Here is a 20,389-nt window from a genome sequence, read left to right as displayed (position 1 = left end):
ACACATAACCCAACATCCCCCAACTAAGACTATAATAACATAATGCCCTGTGTTAACATATAACATGAAGAAACATCTTAAATATCTGCTTCCTTTAAAGAACAGAACATTTTCTAGTAGTTAAAGGACAGGACAGAACAGGGAGCCAGGAGATCAGATCTAGATTCTATAGCTTGCTCTGCCACTGAAAACTTTACAGTCTAAATAGGACAAGACAAACAAAAGGTGTGGGGGGCGGAACTGAGGCACAGAGAGGTGAAGTGACTTGCCTAAGGTCACACAGGATGTCAGTGGCAAAACCGAGGACCTTACCCAAGCCTCCTGACTCCCAATCTAGTGCCATATCAACTAGTCTACAATGGGTATCCTGTCACTAACATCTCCAGAGGATTTTAAACAGAAGCTTAATGGGGCAAGCAGGGGTCATGCTCTGCAAACGGCAGGGCCTATTTTTGGTCCTTTGGCTCTTCCCGCACCAGGCAGAGTTGCTCTGGGTGTCATCTACTGGCTCCTTGGATGCCTTTGAAGAGCAGTAGGCGCTGTCCAGGGGTCTCCCTGCAGCCTCTTGGGTTGGAGTATACTGCCTCATACTGTTGAGAGAGGGTTCCAGTACATGGTGATATCTAGTGATCCCAGAGTGTAGGCACTTGTGTACCTAGTGATTAATCGAGCCCTGGGTGGAGATGGCTGGTCCTGTAGGAGTGAAGGTTGCAAGAATCCTGGGGTGGATGCAGCACTGTGGGGTGCAAGGGGCTGGGCTCAGCTCAGGGGGGAAGTTACAGCGTTGGAAGGGCTGATCCTAAAGAGGGTTGCAGTGGGAGTGAGGGGCAGAGGCTGCTCTTATGTGTGGGTATCTGTAAGGGTTTGGTCCTGGGAGGGGGGTCCTGAGCGGAGCTTGCAGTAGGGCAGGTCATGGGTGCTGGAACTAGGGGTGCTGAGCTTCAAGTGGTTTCCATTAGATACAGAGTTTATAGTTGGATTCAGTGGCTCTCACCACCCCCACTACACAAATTGTCCCAGTGGGAACTGGGGGAGCAGCAAGGGGCGGTCCCATCAGGCGAGGGGGAGGAGGGGGTGGTCCTAGCAGGTGGTGGGTCCCGGGGGCTGTGGGGGAGGCGGGGGGCGGTCCCGGCAGGCGGCCTGTCGGGCGGCTGGTCCCTGCGGTGGGGCGGGGCGGCGCCGGGCACAGGAAGCGGAAAGCGGCGGGGCTGGTACCAGGAGCGGCATGGAGCGGCCGCGAGAGGTGGGTGCGGGCGGCCCGGGTCCCCTTGCCCGGGGCTGGGGCTCTTCCCCTGCACGCGCCCAGCACCTCTGGGGCTGCTCCTGCCTCCCTGGGCTGGCCCCAGATCCCCTCCCCCGGGGGGCTGGGGTCCTGCTGCGGCTCGCGCCCCTCTGCCTCCTCCGGGGGGCAGGCAGCCCTCGGGGGCTGAGGTCGTGCCACCCCTTCCCCGGCTTCCCCCTCCGGTAGCCTCCGCACCGCCCTCCCGGACCTGTTCAGCCCTCGGTCCCAGCAGGGGCTAACCCGGGAGGGGGTTCGCGCCTGGCGTGCTCTGTGCCTGGCTGCCCAGAGCCCCGCTCCCATCGGGTGCCGCCCGGCATGGAGGATGGCTCTTAGCTGGTGGGCCGCATCTGTGCTCAAGGCTGGGTGGCCCCTGGGCTCACGCTGGCAGGCATCTCGCTACCTTTGTTAAACCAGGGAGGGGGACGTAGTAACCGGGCTTCTGTAAGTCTCAGTTACCAGCGAGCGTGTACTTCGGTTGCAGCTCTTGGCTAGTAGGTGCCTGATCCATTTGGGCACTCCACGCTCCTGCTGGAAGGGAGAAAGAGCTTTTTGACACTTCTCCCCACACCTGAAGCCTCCTGGCTGCTGCATGGCTTGCCCGAGCCTCTGTTTTCTAGGTCTTCAGCCTTTGCTGCTCAGAGCTTTCCCATGCAGCAGCATGACCTGGACCAGAGTCTTGTCATTTGGCATTGCTGCCCACAGAGCCCTGAATAACAGCACTGCATGCACATAACTGGAATCTTGCTAATTTCAGGCAGAGGTATGAGCAGGAGCTTAGGCACACTGAGGCTTGCCTGAAGACCTGGGAAGGCAACACTGCTCTGTGCAGGGTTGCCAGGGAAAGCTTCCCACTCACCAATGGCAAGTGAATTTTTAAAGCCTGGTGTTTGGGGCAAATTACTAATTGATTAGTAAACAAATAAGTGAATTAAAACTGAATTCAGTGCTCTGCAGATCTGTCTAATTCCCTGGATGATGGAAATCAAGTTTAAATCCCAAGTCTGTTTGGACAACTGTGGGTAGGTGTATACGACAAAAAAGCTAGTAAAGTATAATGTGATCTAGTTATACAGAAGTTAGTTTGATCAGTTGGACTAATGTGACAGTTCATGGCTACACAGGTCTGCATGGCTGTCTGTTAAGTTTAGACCATGGCAATTTACAACCTTTCGGTGATGGAGATAAACCTGAGATCCTTCTGCTCCAAAAGCACAGGCCTGCACAGGACACTCCTTTTAGTTTTTAGCAATGTAGGTGGTGATTGTGTCCACACAGAAGACAAAGTTACTACTTTTGCCAGTTTGTTATAACAATTGCAAACTTTGAATGGCCACTTAAAAAAAAAAAAGACTTGTTTAGAATGTTACTTAATGGTTCAAAATAACATTCCTGCATCAGAAGCTATGCTCTTTAGCTACATGTTTCCTGAAGGTGCAAGTGACAGGGCATCAGCTTTCTTAGTCTAGGGAGGCAGAACTAATAATTGTACATAATGTTAGAATATCAGTTGGAGAAATAGTTTTGATTAGCGGGAGAATAATTGTGTTCAGGTTAGTAATTCTTGCCTCATAGTTGCTGAGTATTTAACCTCCTAAGAATTTGATTTTAAACAGGCTTGGCTTTTTACCCCTTTTAGGGTTTGAATATATAATTGACTGCGAAGCTTAGACCAGTATTGGTCCTATAGTAATTTAACTTGTTAATCTTAAAAATAAATGGTGAATAGAGTTTTATAGAAAACCTCCCATTTAAAAAAAACTCCTCACAAGTCAAAATTCTGGAAGGATTTCCAGCCCACATTCAGCCACACAGAGAGGTAGCTAACAGCTGATGGCTATCAGCCAGGAGAATGAAAGCTAAGCAGATATACAGACTGTGTCTCAGTTAGGATACTGCTTCTAAATTTCCATGTTTGCTACTGTCCTTTCAACTCCATCACTGGAGGGAAGGTTAGTGCAGTTAGGGCTCCAGATAACCACTGGCAATCTAAGCACCATAACATCTGACCCTGATCAGAGCAGTGTTTGCATGAAAGAGTGATTAAAATGTTAGTGGCTCCTGGTACTATGGGTATCTAGTGCTCCCAGCAGAAGAGGAAGGATCTGACAGGGTGCTACCCTCACGGTGGTAATGTTTTGGAAATTAATTGCTTACCGTCACTTCAGGTTTACTGTCCCATTGAGATAAATAGAGGGAGTTCGCTCTTCTCTTTGGTGCAAATCCTGCCCGTTCCCCCGTGGTTATTAAGGGCATTGCAAAGCCAGGGCAATTGTTCCCAAAGGATATGGAGCCCCTGCAAAGAGATGCATGTTGTGAAGCCCAACTAAATTGCCCAGTAGGGATTTGGGTTTGGGACTGTAGATCCACTGGCCATTCCACCCCCTGTAGTTGTAGTGCAAGTGGCACAAAGGGTCCTAAAGGGTGGGGCAGCCCCTCTGGGGGGTACAAACAGACTCTCAGTTGTTCTCCAGAGTCTCAACTTTCATTTAGAAGAACCCACAAAAGTCTAGCTGTTATGGTTTCGGAGAGAACCTTGAAAATGTCACCTTAGTATAACCAATGCAGATTAGTATGCCTGAATTTGCCGAGGGCCTGAAACAATGGCTCCAAAGTTGAACTGCCCTGTTCATTTCAAAAAATGCTAACTCAGGCCAAGACACATTAAATGTCAACGTTGTTCACTATGTTACTGCTCATGAAAGCGTATATCATATAATGAAGACCAATGTTTCCTAAAGTGTCGGTTGTGCCCCCCCCCCCCCGTCCCACAAAAGATTAGGTTTGTAGGGGGTATAGAAAGTGTACAAACTAAGAGGTACAGACTCGCCATCCAAAATGTGGGGAAGGCTGCTGTAGCCTTGGGGCTGGAGAAGGAGTCACAATGAAGCTCTGCTGCTGACAAGTAGCTTGTGGGGGCTGTAAAGAAAGCCCTGTAGGAGTTTTTCAGGGCACAGACTAGTGGCTGCCCATGACGTGGGCTGTAACTCAATTTTTTTGCTTGACAAACACTTCTGTTTGTTACAAAGCAAACAGCCCTGCTGCATTTTTTGGACCTGTAATACGTGTTCAAATGATTCACCCATATGTTTGTATTACCTATTGAAAACAAATTAACACAATCCTCCTGTAGAAATATCCATGCCATATAATGTAAAGACCTTAACTTATATATTTAAAATAAAAAAGTAACTGCCAGAGTGAAAACTGAAACGTGCCACAAACTCAAGTGCAAAAAAAGTATCTAATGTAGGTTGTGCACTTAAAATGAAAGTCCCCAGTCCTACAATTGGATTCATGTAGACAGATCATTTTGTCCTAGTGGGTCTGATTTCTGGATTGGGACTTGAGTCAGGAAATGCTGAAGTTAACATTCTTGCAACATTAATTTGGTGACGTTTCTCATATGTGGCTCTTTCTGTTTGTTCTTAGGTGTGTAATTTAATATATTAAATGACATAACTTTTACACTTCAGGAAAATACCACAGATATATTGTGCAGCCAAGTTAATGCCACTGTAGGAATTTTTAACTTGTAAATTTCCTGACTCTCGGTCTTTGACTGTGCAATCCTAACATTGCCTTACTACAGCTTTTAGGTTTTTGTATTTAATTTCCAAATTAAATTGGGAGAGATTTCCCTTGTTTGCCAGCTTACGGGCCTCCATTGGCCAATAGACAGTTGGTGCCATTTAAATATCGAGGCCAACTGCACACTTAACTGAACATGTGTGTACTTGTGGTTGCTTTCTGCTGCTTATGCTCCAGATGGCATTTTCAAATGTACGTAACTTCACAAACTAACTGCCAAATTCTAATTCAGTAGAAGTTCTAAACTTGCATAAAGATTAATGCCTTACTAAATTTGAAACTTCAAACCTGAGCTGATCTAGAGTTCTCTTCCCAAGCACTGCATGAGCAAACCTTGAAACGGTGAGGAAACTGATGGGGTAGCACAGAAGGCTGGGTATTTCTGTTCACATTTGTAAATCAAAGGGCTGAATGCAACCAACTCAACTCAACTTTTTTTATTTTTTTTTTGTAATTGCCTTGAGCCAGGGTCTTGCTCTCTTGAAATCAATGACCAGACTGACTTCACTGGCAGCAGGCTTGGGCCCTAAGCAAGGAAAATGACCATTCCAAAAAAAAAAATTTTATGAGAGGTTTATGAGCATTTGAAACTAGGGAGTTACAATGAGTTACTTAGCAACCTTAATTACAGAGATTTCTGCTGTACCCTGTGGAGACTGTCTTATCTGAAATGCAGTGATTTATCTTGATGTGAAGGGCTAGTGCTCTTCGTGCCAGCATAGCCGCCTTTCCTTTGGGAGCATAGCCTGGCTCTGTATCCCCAGGTGCTCAGAAGCTGGATGAAGTTTACAACTCCCTTATGGGCTGCGAAAAGGATGAACACAGTCAAAGTCCTACCCAAGCCCTGCCCCACCACACACTGGTGCCCAAAACGGCTTCCTTCGGTGCTAGTCCAAAGTGTCTGAATCAGGGCATCCTTGAGTAGTCACACAAGATGATGGCCTTGTTTAAACAAAGTTGAACCAGTTTAACTTAAATTGGGGTTTAAACTGGTGCAAGCTTGTGAATAGATAAGGCTTCTGTACAGTACAGTTGCCTGTGTCCTAGGGCCATGAGGAGATTTATTGCTACTTTTATTGTGATAGCGTCTATAGGCCACAACCATGTTCGGTCCCATTGTGCTAGGCCCAGGACTCGTGTCCGCTCTGTGCAGAATGTTGATTGTATGAGCCTTCCCATTACTTTCTGGGCCTGCCAGCCGAGGACTACTGTCTTCTTATGGCTCCCCAGCCTAATGAGCCCTCCCTGAGGACTCTTCTTTTTTCCTTTCTCTCACCTCTGCTGGCAGTTCTTGGGAGTTTCTCCCAGTGAGGCTTAGCCCTTTCCTACTGTGGGCTACGCCCCACGCACCCTTCCGTGCCTCACCTGGGTGTGGAGTGTGTACGCTCCATGTCGATAGAGCATTGTAGGATTGTGGTTGCTGCAGTCTTCCAAAGGAGGTTGCCTGTGGTGTTGCTCCATGTTGCTCAAATTGGGTATGGTCTTCAAGCTTCTGGAAAGTTGCCAGTGCAGCCTTTGGGTGCCCTTAGCTGACTGATAGCAAAACCAGTGGTGTCTTTTTCCCAACTGAATTCAAACCGATATAGTGCCCATTCATAGCAGCCCTGCTGCAGCCTTGGCAGAGCGCTCTGTTTAACCGTCAGTGTCGCGTGGCCAAGGCCATGAGGTGTTGCAGAACTCCTGCATTAAGGGTATTGCTATTGGTGGTGACTGATCCAAGAGGGTTGGCTTTTGGGTGGCCTTTTGTTGTAAAGCTACATCAAAACCATTGCTTTTGTTTACACACACACGTGTCTGCCTGCCTGCCCGCCCACCCTGGTGTTTCTGTGTTAGCCTAATGAAAATACTTCCTGATATAGGGTTCATGTGCTCTGATTGATCCCTTGTGTCCGTGGGTGGCTCTAGCTTTTTTGCCGCCCCAAGCATGGCAGTCAGGCAGCCTTCGGTGGCTTGCCTGCGGGAGGTCCGCCGGTCCTGTGGCTTCGGCCTATCAGCCGGTGACCTCCTACAGGCAAGCCACCAAAGACTGCCTGACTGCCGCCCTCGCAGAGACTGGCAGGGCGCCCCCTGCGGCTTGGCACCCCAGGCACGCGCTTGGAGCGCTGGTGCCTGGAGCTGCCACTGCTTGTGTCACCTCTCCCCACCTCAGAATGGGAACTGCCTGCTCTTGATTCATGTGGGGAAAGCCTGGGTACTTTCTCCGTAGTGTCGGTCTGCTGAAATGCTATGTTGACTTTCTACAAAGATGCTCGTGCCTGTAAAGCAGTACACCATGTGTTGCGTCTCTGCCGCCATTCCCTCAATAGAAGCTCCACTGTTAACACACAAGGAATTGCTATGTCTCAGCACTGGTTACTCCCTTAGGGTTGTAGTTAGAGAAAGGGGTGGAGAATTATACTCCTGTTCTTGGCTCTGCCACTGAGTCGCTGTGTGATCTTTGCACGAGCCACTTGCCCTCTATATCTTAGTTTCTCCATCTATAAAATGGAGATAATACCAACCATCCAGGGAGGCTGTAAGACTTAAGTAATGTATGTTTGTAAAGTGCATGGAGAACCTCTGAGAGGTAAGAGTGTTAGTATCTATAGTAGAAGCTAGTGTAATTTCTATACTGGGGTGGTTACCGCTCCTTGGATATACAAACAGCCCTCCTCTCCTCCCCACTTTGCTATTCCCATCGTAGGGGTACATGTGTTATTGGAGAGGATAGCTGTCCTCAGAGAATAGATAATGACTTACTTGCAACTTCTGTCTAATTCAGGATGTTCCTCCTCGATTGCATGCAAGTCTTACTGATTTACAGGAATTGCAGATTATGGCTGCAGGTGGTTTCTATTGATCATGTTCTGCTAAGGGTGCTTTCTTCTCACCGCCATCCTTGCACACAAATCTGCACTAGCTTCCGATCTCCTGGCTACACTTCAAGCCTCTCCTACTTGCTTTCAGATCTCTGCATGGTTCTGCTCTTGTCTGGGTCTCTACTCTCCTGCATCTCACCCAGCTTCATGCCTCCTTTCATTAGGAGAACTTCCTGCCTTATAACTGCAACAACCTCCCAATTAACATTCACACAGCCAATGCCCTCTCCATTCAAATAACTCCTGCAAGCGCCTACGTATTTGACAAAGGCCTTGCAGCTCCCACTATCTACGTAACATTTTGTAAGAATGTCCCCGTTTGTTCCATCAGACTGAACTCCATGGGGCTAGCATTTTGTTCTTTGTTCTGTACACTTTATACATTGTAATGAGTGTGCTATACACTTACATCACTAATTAGCACATGAGGTGTTAAAAAGATTAGCCCAGATGAGTTAAAAAGCCAACTCTTGCTCTTTTTGAAGGAGGTTGAAGAGCTCTTGCAAGAGGTTTGAAAATTGCCGTGAGCAGAAAATGATTGAAGGATTTAATGGAAGCAAACTCTGTGGTTTTAGAACTTGTAAATATATGTAACATCAATGAAAGTAAAGGCCATGACACTGATGAGAGGCAGGAATAGCCTGGGCAGGAAATGTATAAGATTGCTCCCTCCTTCCTCATGCCAAGCACCAAGCTCTGCCAAGGGCCTGCTGTCTTGAGCTGCAGTGCTGCCATCTACTGTTCTAGAGTCTGGGGATCTGTGTAGTGACAGCCCTGTTTGTGTGCATCACGAAAACTGGCAAATCGCTCCTTTCTCCGCTAATCAGTTTAACTTGTAACCTAATCCAAAGTGTGAATTTGAGTTCCCCAGAATTAAAGGGGTTAGTGTCCACCAGTCCTTCGCTATCGGACATGTTTGATTGTTATTCCAATATCCTGTTCTTTCCAAAACATGTTCCCTTTCCTTCTTGTTACAAAAATGTCACACACCAGAATGCCCTACAAAATATACTCCAGGAAACAAATGCTGCACAAATCCAGGGTGTGTGTAAAGTAAATGTGATCTAATAGTCTCTACCCTGACTCCTATGACTTTTAAAAAGCTGCACGTCAGAGCCCAAGTAGCATGTAGATGGTAAGTGAGCGGGGACTTTGTAATCTATGGTATTTTATAGTTAGTAATGCTAATAAAATGGACACACCTTGTAGTTATGAAAATGATACAGGTTCAGGCATGGTGGGTCTGATTCTCTTTTGCTTTGTCCCTTGTGCGCTGATACATACCTGTGCGATGTGAGTGTGAAATGTTATCATTCTGACTCGGTAACATTTTTATATCTGCTTTGCACAGGTGTAAATTACAGACAGGGCAAGATGGTGGTGGAGACTCAAACCCTGTGTATCTTTATGCGTTTTCCAATAGTGAGTTACAGAAATCTACTGTGATTCAGGCATGGGCTGTGTTGCCTTTCCCTCACCAGACCCCTCTGTTCACCCAAAGATTCTGCTGTCCTCTGGAGACTTTGAGATAAATGGGGCTGCGTTTTGTATAGCAGGAGCTGCTTATTTTATAATTTATTACTCCAAAATATATGGACAGAACAAAAAAGATGTGGTATCTGTCCCCAAGAGCTTACACGCTTAGACCAGGTGTGACAAATGTTGATAGATGCGACAGGGGAAGGAGGACGAGGCCTACCATGGTAAGCACGTGGCTGCTTTGCTTAGCAGAGTATCAGTATTGTACGCCCATCTGTTTCTTTTTTCCTAGGTTGGTATTGAAGATTAAGGCACCTGCTCTTCCCTCCTTAGAGTTTCTTTAGGTGGAAAGTCATTGGCTGCCTGATGTTTTGGAGCTACTCATGATTGAGACGCCGAGAGTATCCAGGAAAGTACTTTCTCTGAGGACCCCACCTCAGTAGCAACAGCTACTCACCCTCTAAGGAAGGCGATCAGTGCACCTCCCAGTGGGGGGCAGGCATCTGCTGCCATGGATACCGAATCGACATACTCGGGATATTCCCACTACTCAGGTCACTCCAAAAAAGCCCACAGACAAGGGTATGGAAACCGTTATTAACAAATTAGTGCTTAGGCTGGGCAGTGTCACAATGTCATGACCTCTTCCATGGATCATGCTGAAGCCCCTCGCAGACCAAAACACTGTGGCTCTAAAGGAGGCAAAGTGTGGGATGACTTTCTCTCTCTCAGGACACTAAAAATAGGGCCGCAGAAGGTGGAGATGGAAAAAGATTGGTTAGTTCAGTCGTTTACTGACAGGGCTGGATAGAGTCCCCAGATGGAGGACTGACCAGTTTTTTTTAACATATGCTTGCTGCTGTTCCTCCTTTTTTCCACTCCTGTTTGTCTTCCTCAGCTAGGGGCAAAGTTTCTCTTCCCCTCAGCTGCCATGTTAATACCTTTTGTGGGTGATTCAGGTAATTAGAAAAACAGCTAAAAATAGGCAAAGTTTGCCTGTGGCTTTCATATTATTTATAAACTTTGCCTATTTTTAGCTGTTTTTCTGAACACCTGAATTACCCACAAAAGGTATTAACATGGCAGCTGAGGGGAAGAGAAACTTTGCCTCTAGCTGAGGAAGACAAACAGGAGTGGAAAAAAGGAGGAACAGCAGCAAGCATCTGTTTAAAAAGCTGATCAGTCCTCCCATCTGGGGACTAACTCTATATTCTTTTTGTATTATGGCAACCCCTACCAGGCTCCATCTGAGATCAGGGCCCCACTATGCTAGGTGCTGTATGGACCCAGACATTCCCTGTCCTGAAGATCTTAGTTTAAATATTGCTGTCGGTACTCCCTTGAGTACCACCTCAGCGCCCTTGAGACAGCTTGATTACTGACCCCCTCCCCAACCCCCATCTCCTACTGAAATCCTTTGAGGAGAGGGTGTACTCCCTGAGTTTACGCTGAGGATATATGTGGGAGAGTGTCCCCTTCTCCAGGCCTCTTCTGATGTTGCTGGGGTAGGAGGCGTTTGGGACCAGGGATTGGGAAGGGAAGAAATAGGTACAAAGTTTCTGGTTTAAGTCTTCTAGGCCAGGGACTGTCCTGTACAGCTCTGAGCTCTCTGTGAACACTGAACTCATGTGCCGTGCCTTGTGGGACTGGCATGGGAGGTGGCACCAGGAATCAGGCTGTCCTTTAAAGTTTGGAAAGAGGGTCATGTTGTGCGGGCAGGTGCAGGCTCCTTGGTGAAATGAGTCCTCTACAATCCTATTGCCAGAAACCATCTGCAGACGTGGGATCTACTTTGGCTCCCAACCTTCTTGGAGGCATAGCAGGTGGAGTTTATGTTGTGGAAGATTGTATCGCAAAGGTTAACTGTCAAGGGGCTAGTACACATCTTGATTTACAGGAGGTTAATGAAAGTGGGTAGATCTCACTGGGAGGGCTGAGTCTGTGATGCCTTCTGGTGAATGGGTCCTGTAATTTTCTTCTCCCCTTGCCTTTATTTACGGGAAAGGAGTCGGGACAGGCACAAATCGCCACGGAGTAAAGATGGCAGTAGGTCAGAGAAATCGGTCACCATCCAGACGCCTCCCGCGGAACCGCTGCTGGGGAATGATACCTCTCGGACAGAAGAGGGTCAGGTAAGGAATGGGAAGCAAATGGAGACGTAGATGGGCGAAGCACGGGCTGTGGGACAGCATTCTGCTTTGGTGACTGTCTTTGCCTGCCTACCTGCATACTGATGAAAATGTTAGATGGACTCTTGATAGCAGGCAGAAATGGCTCTTGGGTCCCTTTGGATCATAGTTAATGCTGTTTGGGTTTTTTTTCAAACCTTAAACTGCTTTGCAAAATTCTCTACCTATAGGGACTGCATCACTTCACCTACCACCAAAATGTAGCCACTTCTGTGGTGGGATGTGGTAGCAATTTAACAGAGCACAACATATGATTAAAGATAAAATATGAAGACTTGAAATGGTTACAGGCTTTTAGGGAGGCAGAATGCAATGCTCCAATTATACCTCCACTCTTATATTAAAAGGCATGGGACCTTTGAGCTTACAAGTGGTCAGGACTTTTGTCTCTTCTGAAAGCATCACTTTCAGTAGTACAATACCCTGTCTGACCACACTGAGGACTTTATTTCACTATTGATTTTGAAGAGTGCCTACTGCTGAATCACCAACTCTTTGTCCCCTGCCAAACATACCAAGCCAGCTGGTTTTTACCATCTGATCAAGGATAGTTATCCAACCCATTTTAAAAAAAAAAATCTAGACCTTTTTTTTTAAAAAAAACAACTCTTTCCAAAGGTAACAGAACAGGGGACCAAGATCCTGAGTGGAGGGAGGAAAGCAAGAGACAATCTACAGCAAGTATAAGAAAAAGGAGTGACAGCAAAAAATTGAGTCCATGCAGTAGGTATATGAACACTAGGTCAGGCAAAGAATGGAAAGTTAGTGTTTCTATATTACATCTAGATCAGAACAGAGGCCCTTCTATACCAGAGCTCCACGGGTTGAAGCAGTCATACTGTGTGAATAGTAGCCTTAAAGAGCAGTGACACTTCAAGACAAACTTCGAATACTTTCCAAATAGTGTTTCAGTGCATCCTATGTTTCACTCTTCTTCTGCAAGCACTTTTTAGGTTAGTACTGATGTCTTACACAAAACCAAGAAGTCTCAGGGAATCAGGGCCTGTCTACACATAAAAGGCTGCATCGGTGCAGCTGCACTGCTGTAACGCTTTAATGAAGATGCTCCTACACCAAGCTCTCCTGCTGATGTAGCGCAGTCTCCATTGGAGGGTTGGGGGTGGGTGTTGGGATGGTATAACTTTTGCTCAAGGAGTGTGGATTTTTCACACCTCATGAGCACTGTAGTTTCACCAATGTAAGCCTCCAATGTAGTCCAGACCTCAGCCTGCTGCCTCTTCCCCACCAGCAATGTATGTGTTAATAGTTGTTTGAGCACCCAGATGCCACTGCAGAGGGTGCCAAATGGAGGTACATAAATAAACCTTCTTTGATTTTTGGACAATAGCTTTCACAAACTGCCAGTTAAACAGTTGTGAATGGGTGAGTTTATTGTTAGGTGGGGCAAAATATGCTGATGAGTTCTTAAGAAACGCGTTTTTTATCTTCATGCAAATCTCTCTAGTAATGTAAACTAAAAAGTGAAGAAAAATACAAAAACAACACGAGAAGGATTGTCTCTTAGCAACTCAAAGACATTATGCTCCGGCAGCTTTTCAGCACAAATTTTTAGCCCAGTAGCTCCACTTGACTGCATGAATTCTTGATAATGCCATTTTAAATGGGAAGAACTGTTAGAACAGTGAAACTGGGAACCAGGACTTGTGTATTCTGTTTTAGGCTTTAGCTCCGACTTGCTGTGATCTTGGCAAGTCAGTTCTCCTCTTTGTCACTGTTTCTCCGTCTGTAAAATGGGGGTAATTCTATTGGTCCACCTGATCAAGTGGGAGAGGGGTTAAGAATCTAATGTATCGAAAATGCTTAGATCATCATATGGAAGGTGCTAGCAAAAGGCAGAGTACTCTAGTACTGCACTCCATTTGAGAGCTTGTTAGGCCCTTCCAGGGCCTGTTTTTGTAAAAAGTGTTAACGTTGCTGAGACCATTTCAAGTTGCTGGATGTGGTTGGTCTCTCTCACCTTTTAAAACCTCAGTGCTTTAGGCCTGAGATATTAATGTCTCAAATTGAACCAGAAGTGAAATTCTTGGAGCTATTCTAAATAATTATGCTTCTTCAGTCTGCTCCTGTCACAAGGATACTTTTAGACTTAATTTTTTTTATAACTTTTTTGAGAAGTGATTGTAATGATTTTATTAGATACCGGGCTGATGGCCCTGATTAGATGGAGGCCCTGAAACCACAGAACAAGAACAACACAACATCACTACCTCTAAGCCTGTTTCTGTTAAAACACTTCTGTCAGCATATTTCCGTGCAGAAGCCAAACAGGTTTTCTCCTGTCAGTCACTGACTCACTTGCACTGGGATATCTTTTTCTCTTCCAAAAAACATGTTGGGGGTGCTAATGACTGACTTAGTGACTACAAAGACTTAAGGTGCTACTATGTGGAATGAAGGAATCTACCTACTGTCTAGTATCAGAGTGGTAGCTGTGTTAGTCTGGATCTGTAAAAAGCAACAGTGTGTCCTGTGACACCTTACAGACTAACAGATGTATTGGAGCGTAAGCTTTCATGAGGGAAAGCATGCGTCTGACGAAGCGGGTATTCACCCACGAAAGCTTATGCTCCAATATGTCTGTTAGTCTATAAGGTGCCATGGGACTCTTTGTTGCTTCCTACTGTTTAGAAGCTTTAATGCAGTTTGGCATGCATTGGTGTAAATTGTCAAGTCTTTAGAAGTCTGAATCACTCCCTGAACAGCAGCTCCAAGTCAGATCGATACATGTCAGATTAACTCTTTGTCCTTGCCTTGTGTAGGTGTGTCCAAGCAGATGCATCATGGAGTAGGAAGAACAGTGTGCAGGATCTCTGTGGCAGAAGTTCTCTGACGTCGGAATCCTTTTATTGCTGACTTTCAAACTTCAGTCTACAATAAAGTTTTCTGACTCTTTGGCAGTTGTCCCTACTTTTCAGATATGCTGGCTTCAGGTTGAACAGCTTTTGGACACATCCCGTACTTTAATATAGGAGCTAACAGGTGTTGTAGAGACCCACAAATTCACATGGCCCAGCACCTATAAATATCTATCTCAAACTGCTGGAGAGTTGGTGGTTAGCTTGACAAACATTGGCTAAAACAGTTCAGTAAAGAGTGTGTGTAATGTTTCCTCCATTAGTGAGGGAGACTGAGAAAATATGCAGTGGAACACTTTGAAAGTGAAACCAGTTATGTCGCAACTTTACTATGGATGAGGTTTCACTATAACCATAATTGCACTCAACTCATTGCTGACCATTGAAACAGAATTTCTCTTGCAGGTAGATTCTGCAGTGCACTTATAAGTACTTGCGAACTGGAAGAGCACTAGTTCCTGCATTTACAGAATGTTCTGTATCTGCAGGAAGTGGGCTCCTTTATTTTTAACTTCTGGGTATCTTTATCAGGGCTGGCTCTCCAGATCTCTAAGTAGCAAGAGCAAATGCTCCCAATTTCTCTCCCTTCATGAATCCCCTTCTACTCATACTCACAGCGTAACATATAATCTTTCTTGTCCCTACAGATTGAGCAGGGTATTTGATTTTCTTTCAGGGAACTGAAAGGAAAGACTCATGCACAGTAGTCAGCATGTAAAGTTGTTGTGAAGGCCAAGACTATAACAGGGTTCAAAAAAGAACTATATACATTCATGGAAGTTAGATTCAGCTATTAGTCAGGATGGACAGGGATAGGAAACTATGTTCTGAGTGTCCATAGCCTCTGTTAGCCAGAAACTGGGAATGGGCAACAGAGAGATGGATCATTTGATGATATTCTGTTTTGCTCATTCCCTCTGAAGCACTCAGCCGGTGTTGGAAGACAGGATATTGGGCTAGATGGGCCATTGGTCTGACCAGTATGGCCTTTCTTATGTTGTCACCTCTCCTGGGGCTGTAGACACAGAAAAAAACTCCAAACTTGGTTAGACCATTTACTCCTGCTTCCCACCCTCCCACATTATTGAATACATTTTTGGGATTTTCTACCTGCTGTTCAGCTGTGCTGTGGCTTTTTCCAGTCTTCTTTGGCGACCATGTGGTTCTTTGGCTGATAAATGCAGAACGTCAGGAATTGATATAAACTGGTGTTTCCTTATTCTCTTTCCCTTTCAGGATGACAACTGGGGTGAGACCACAACAGCTATCACGGGCACCTCGGAGCACAGCATCTCCCAGGAGGACATTGCCAGGATCAGTAAGGATCTGGAGGACAGTGTTGGCTTGGACTGCAAACGCTACCTTGGCTTAACAGTGGCTGCTGCCCTTGGACTCCTCGTCTACCTTACCCCCATTGCCTTCATTCTCTTACCCCAGATCCTGTGGCGGGATGAACTGGAGCCATGTGGCACCGTCTGCGAGGGACTGTTCATCTCTGTGGCTTTTAAACTCCTGATTCTTCTGATTGGAACCTGGGCTCTGTTCTTCCGTCAGCCAAAGGCGGATATACCAAGAGTGTTCATGTTCCGGGCTCTCCTGTTGGTCCTTATATTCCTGTTTGTTTTTTCCTACTGGCTTTTCTATGGCGTCCGCATCTTGGACTCCAAGGACACCAATTACCAGGGGATAGTGCAGTATGCAGTGTCTCTCGTAGATGCTCTCCTCTTCATTCACTATCTAGCCATTGTGCTGCTGGAGCTGAGGCAACTGCAGCCCATGTTCACGGTCAAGGTGGTGCGGTCGACAGATGGAGAGTCGCGATATTATAGCTTGGGGCACCTGAGGTAGGTTGACATTTCTTGGGGGCAGGGGAATGTCTGGAAATCTGTATAAAGATTCAAGTGCAATAGCAGAGAATGCAATCCACTGAGCATGGTTTTGTTAACGTGATATCCATTAGGTTTCTCTGTCTTTCCCCGTCTGAGGATCTCCAAGTCTTTCATAAGGAAAAGATTGACAAATTAAACCTATTGGCTCCCCAGTGGGGTAGGAAAGGAATGTTTCAATTTCCTGAATAGTGAAACAGGTACAAAGGCTGTGATTTGCCCACAGTAAGAGCCAGCAGAGCTGGGGATTGAGTGCAGATCTCCTAAGTCCCAGGCCTGTATTTTAACCTCTAGTCCAGTGGTGGGCAAACGTTTTGGCCCGAGAGCCACATCAGGGTTGCGCAACTGTATGGAGGGCTGGGTAGGAAAGGCTGTACCTCCCCAAACAGCCTGGCCTCCGCCCCCTATCTGACCCCCTCCCACTTCCTGCCCCCTGACTGCCCCCTTCAGAACCCGCAACCCATCTAACACCCACTGCTTCTTGTCCCCTGACTGCCCCGACCCCTATCCACACCCCTGCCACCTGACATCCCCCCCAGGACTCCCACCCCCTATCCAACTGCCCTCTGCTCCTTGTCCCTGACAACCTCCTCCCGAGACCTCCCCATCCCTAACTGCCCCTCAGGATCCCTATCCCCTCACTGTCCTCCTGACCCCTATCCACATCCCCACCCCCTGACAGGCCCCTTGGGACTCCCACTCCCAACCCTCCCAGTTCCCCATCCCCTGAGCGCCCCCCCAGAACCTCCACCCCATCCAACCGCTCCCTCCTCCCTGACTGCCCCCCAGGACCTCCGGTCCCTTACCCAACACCCCCGATCCCTGCATCCTTACCAGCAGCAGGAGCTTGCAGCTGCGACCCCCATCCAGAGCCAGCTGTGCTCCCCACGCTGCCCAGCGGGAGTGGTGGGCCAGAGCATGGCCCACACTGTGGAGTGGCTGCAGAGGAGGAGGGGGCAGCAGGGGAGGGGCTGGGGACTAGGCTTCTCGGCAGGGAGCTCAAGGGTCGGGCAGGACGGTCCCGCAGGCCGTAGTTTGCCCATGTGTGCTCTAGTCGTTGCCTTCCTCTCTTCTCTTCCTTTGAAGAGCCAGCATTGAGACTGCCTGAAGAATCCCTAAATGCTCCTGCATTGGGTTGCCAGGGGCAAAGGGGTCCTTTATGCTAAGTGATCAGCAGTTATGAGATGGAATTTTTTCAAATTGATGATTTGGTTTCTCAAGCCTGAGATCAAGATGGGGGCAGGGTGGGGGCTATATTCAAGGCTTGTCCTGTTGTGCGTCTGGACCCTGATGCTACTTGATGTGAAGGGGTTCTGCCTGCATGCCCTAGGTAAGCTTTTGCTGTGGCAGCTGCCATGACACGGCACCAGCTCCTCTTGAAAGAGCTGCCCCAGCTTCTCCTTCCCCTCTTAGGATAGTTGAAGACTCCACACTCTGGAGTGTTTGTTTCAGCTGTTGTCAGTCCCATATGTAAGCTTTGGCGGCCTTTTCAGTTGCTCTATATTGTTACTACTTAGTTTGGTTTCTAAATTATTTACTGCTTCAGTTGGTGGTGGGGTGGTATGTTGTACTTCATAGGTGTCTAGGTGGGGTCAGGGTGCCTAAAAGTTATTAAACCCTCTTAGCACTCCGGCACCTCCTAGATGTCATTTGATACCTTTAGTTGTATGACTCATGCCTGACAGCCCACCCCTTGTGCTGAGGTTCCTGCCTCTCTCAGGTGTGGGAAAGGCCAAGTCATGTTGGCTAGAACTTTTTCTGGGGGAGAAGGCTTATTTTTGATTTCCTCACCCCATGAAACTGATCGTTTCTCAGGCTGAGGGAGAGAATGACCTCAAGCATGAAAGGGAAAATGCTGTGAACTAGTGTCTGGATTAAACATCTGTCAAATTTATCCTGTCCAGATCCCCGTGGTGCGCACAGATCTACTGCAGATGGAGAGATTAGTGTCTGCTGGTTTAAGTGGATATATGAACACAGTCTCATGCAGCCTGTTAGCATGGCAACGGAATTGCTTTGAAGTAGGGCTTAGTGGTTAGAGCAAGAGCCAGGGAGTTGGGATTCTTGGTCCTTGTTCCCGGCTGTGCTGGTGACTCATGACTCTGAGAAAGTTAGCTCAACTCTTTGTCCCTGTAAAATGGGAGAAGATACCTATCTTCATAGAGAGCGGCAGAGTAGCGGAGCTTAATTTACTGTTTGTAAATCACTTAAATCTGTAGGACAGCACTGTTGTTACCAGTATAATTTAATCTATTGCCTATATGAGAGTTTAGATCACATAATGTTAAGATTCTTCAGTGATAGGTTCTAGTGTTTATCAGGCAAAGGACCAAGACCTTTCAGCCCAGAGAGATTAAAGGGTAGCCACCAAAGTAAGAATTCATCTGTACACTAATGCTTCACACATTGAGGTGTGAGGATGCCATTGTTACAAGAAGAAGAGTTCTGCATTTTTAAAACTTACTTTGGGTATCTGTTTTTTCCTAAAGGGGAAAAAAAAATTGAATTATTGCTTTTGAGTGTTTTAATACAAAACGGTGGGAAATCCTAGGTTTGTATTCATAGATAGCAGGGCCTCTGTTGCAAACATGCTTGAAACTAAGCTCATAGATGGGAATAGTCCATTGACTTCATGCTTAAGGTTAAGCACCTGCCTAAATCTCAACAGGATGAGGCTGAAAGTTGTAACAAGTCTTCTGTTAGAGCCTGATATATCTGGGTTTTTTGGAAAACACTTACCTGCACCTAACTTTTCGGTCAGTGACATTTAACCGGCATGGTAACTGAAATAAATGGACTGACTTCTCATCCTAAGGCCAAGTAGTTTGCTCCTGTCTTCACTTTGTCCGTCTTTCTCTCAATCTCCGCAGTTTTGAGCCCCGCTTCTCCGCCTCCACCCCCTTCCCTTGAGTGTCTGGCACGCTTTTTTGGGGTGGGCTGGGGTTGAGGAGAGCTTTCAATATATCTCCTCCTAATGTTGTTTCTCAGAGCACCTCCAAACTGAGCTGGTCAGTAAAAAAAAAAAAAAAAAAAAAAAAAAATTCTGTGGAAAAATTTCAACTTTGTCAAAACTGAAAAGCATCGGAGGTTTTGGTTTTTTCCAACGGAGCAACCAAAATTCTGAGGCAAGCAGACACTTTCTTCAGAAAGTCTTGTCACAAACCTAATTTTCTATCAGCAGAGGTTCGGATGGAAAACTTTCCACCAGTGCTGGCTCCAGATAAGTGAAGGAATGAGGAGGAGCTGAACTTGCCAGTAAGGACTTCTTCTCAGCCCTGCTGAGCTCTGGCAGGCTCAGGTCACTTCTCTTCCAGGAGTGGTTCCTGTTAGCAGGCTGGCTGAAGTGCTGAGAGAGGGACCACACAGTTCCAAAGATTTCAAGTTTAGCTGCCCAGTTTAAGGACCTCCTGGCCTGTGATTTTTGTTTGGGAGCGGGGAGTAGGGTGTTGCAATGCAGGTGGAAGGTGGAGTTGTACCCAGGATTGTGCAGCCAAGCCGAAGCCTTGCTTTTTTTGGTAAGTTTATAATGTTTGCTGCACTGCTGGTAACGGTGCAGAGGAACGCAACATGAGGGCTGTTTGCAACCCTGTTCAGCAAATGCACATGGCTACAGAGAGTGAGAAAGAAAGAGGAGAAATGAACAAAACTCAGAGAAAGAAAGGAAAACTGAGGAACATGCAAGCGAGACTGGGTCGGGAAGCAGATAGTAGGAGTGAAAGCAGGAAAAAGGGGTGTGAACAGAAAGGGGAAGGGAGAGAGAAGGAAAAATAAAGCATTCTCTATCAGCAGGCTTGATATTCTGGGGACTTAATTTTTTAATGTCCCTGTTTGTATCACAAAACCTGGGCATCTGTTGCTCTTTCAGGCCAGTTCCTCCCAAAATTTTCTGGATGCCTCATAGGTTGTTATCAAAGGCCCCATTTAAAAACCCCTCTCATTCTTAATCAGGCAGCTAAATTTATTCTCTTCCTTTCAAATGAATATGCATTCTTCGCCGCCCACCCCGACTCCCCCTAGAGCAGTACTAGTCTAGACAGCTCAGGAAAATGAATGGTTTCAGAAGCACACGGTAATTATTGGCCTGTAAACATTGATAGAATTAGTGTCAGGCGCCTGCATTATCTTGGAATGATTTGGGTTAAACAGGGCCATTAGTGGGTCATAGAGTTTATTTCCATCCTGTTACATGGTGGGGCACAAGTCGTCCCAGAACAAGGAGCAGTGGAGGGGG

The 20,389-nt window shown here is 46.6% G+C and overlaps 1 protein-coding gene across 2 annotated transcripts in view; it reads left to right on the top strand.

Moving 5' to 3' along the window:
• Positions 1–1,165: 1,165 nt before the first annotated feature.
• VANGL1 (VANGL planar cell polarity protein 1) overlaps positions 1,166–20,389 on the top strand; it is a 62,190-nt gene continuing 42,966 nt past the window's right edge. Inside the window, exons 1-4 of one of the 2 annotated variants that reach the window (XM_032799920.2) lie at positions 1,166–1,243; positions 9,500–9,789; positions 11,213–11,339; positions 15,509–16,116. In XM_032799920.2, coding sequence (XP_032655811.1) covers positions 9,719–9,789; positions 11,213–11,339; positions 15,509–16,116 — 806 coding nt within the window. In that variant the 5' untranslated portion in view covers positions 1,166–1,243; positions 9,500–9,718. The remainder of the gene's footprint in view (positions 1,244–9,499; positions 9,790–11,212; positions 11,340–15,508; positions 16,117–20,389) is intronic. The other variant, XM_032799921.2, reaches the window with a different exon arrangement.

The sequence above is a fragment of the Chelonoidis abingdonii genome, chromosome 1 (assembly GCF_003597395.2).
Source record: "Chelonoidis abingdonii isolate Lonesome George chromosome 1, CheloAbing_2.0, whole genome shotgun sequence".
NCBI classification, from domain to species: Eukaryota; Metazoa; Chordata; order Testudines; family Testudinidae; genus Chelonoidis; species Chelonoidis abingdonii.
The sequence above is the reverse complement of the archived record's forward strand: the minus strand, read 5'-3'. Positions and strand labels throughout refer to the sequence as shown.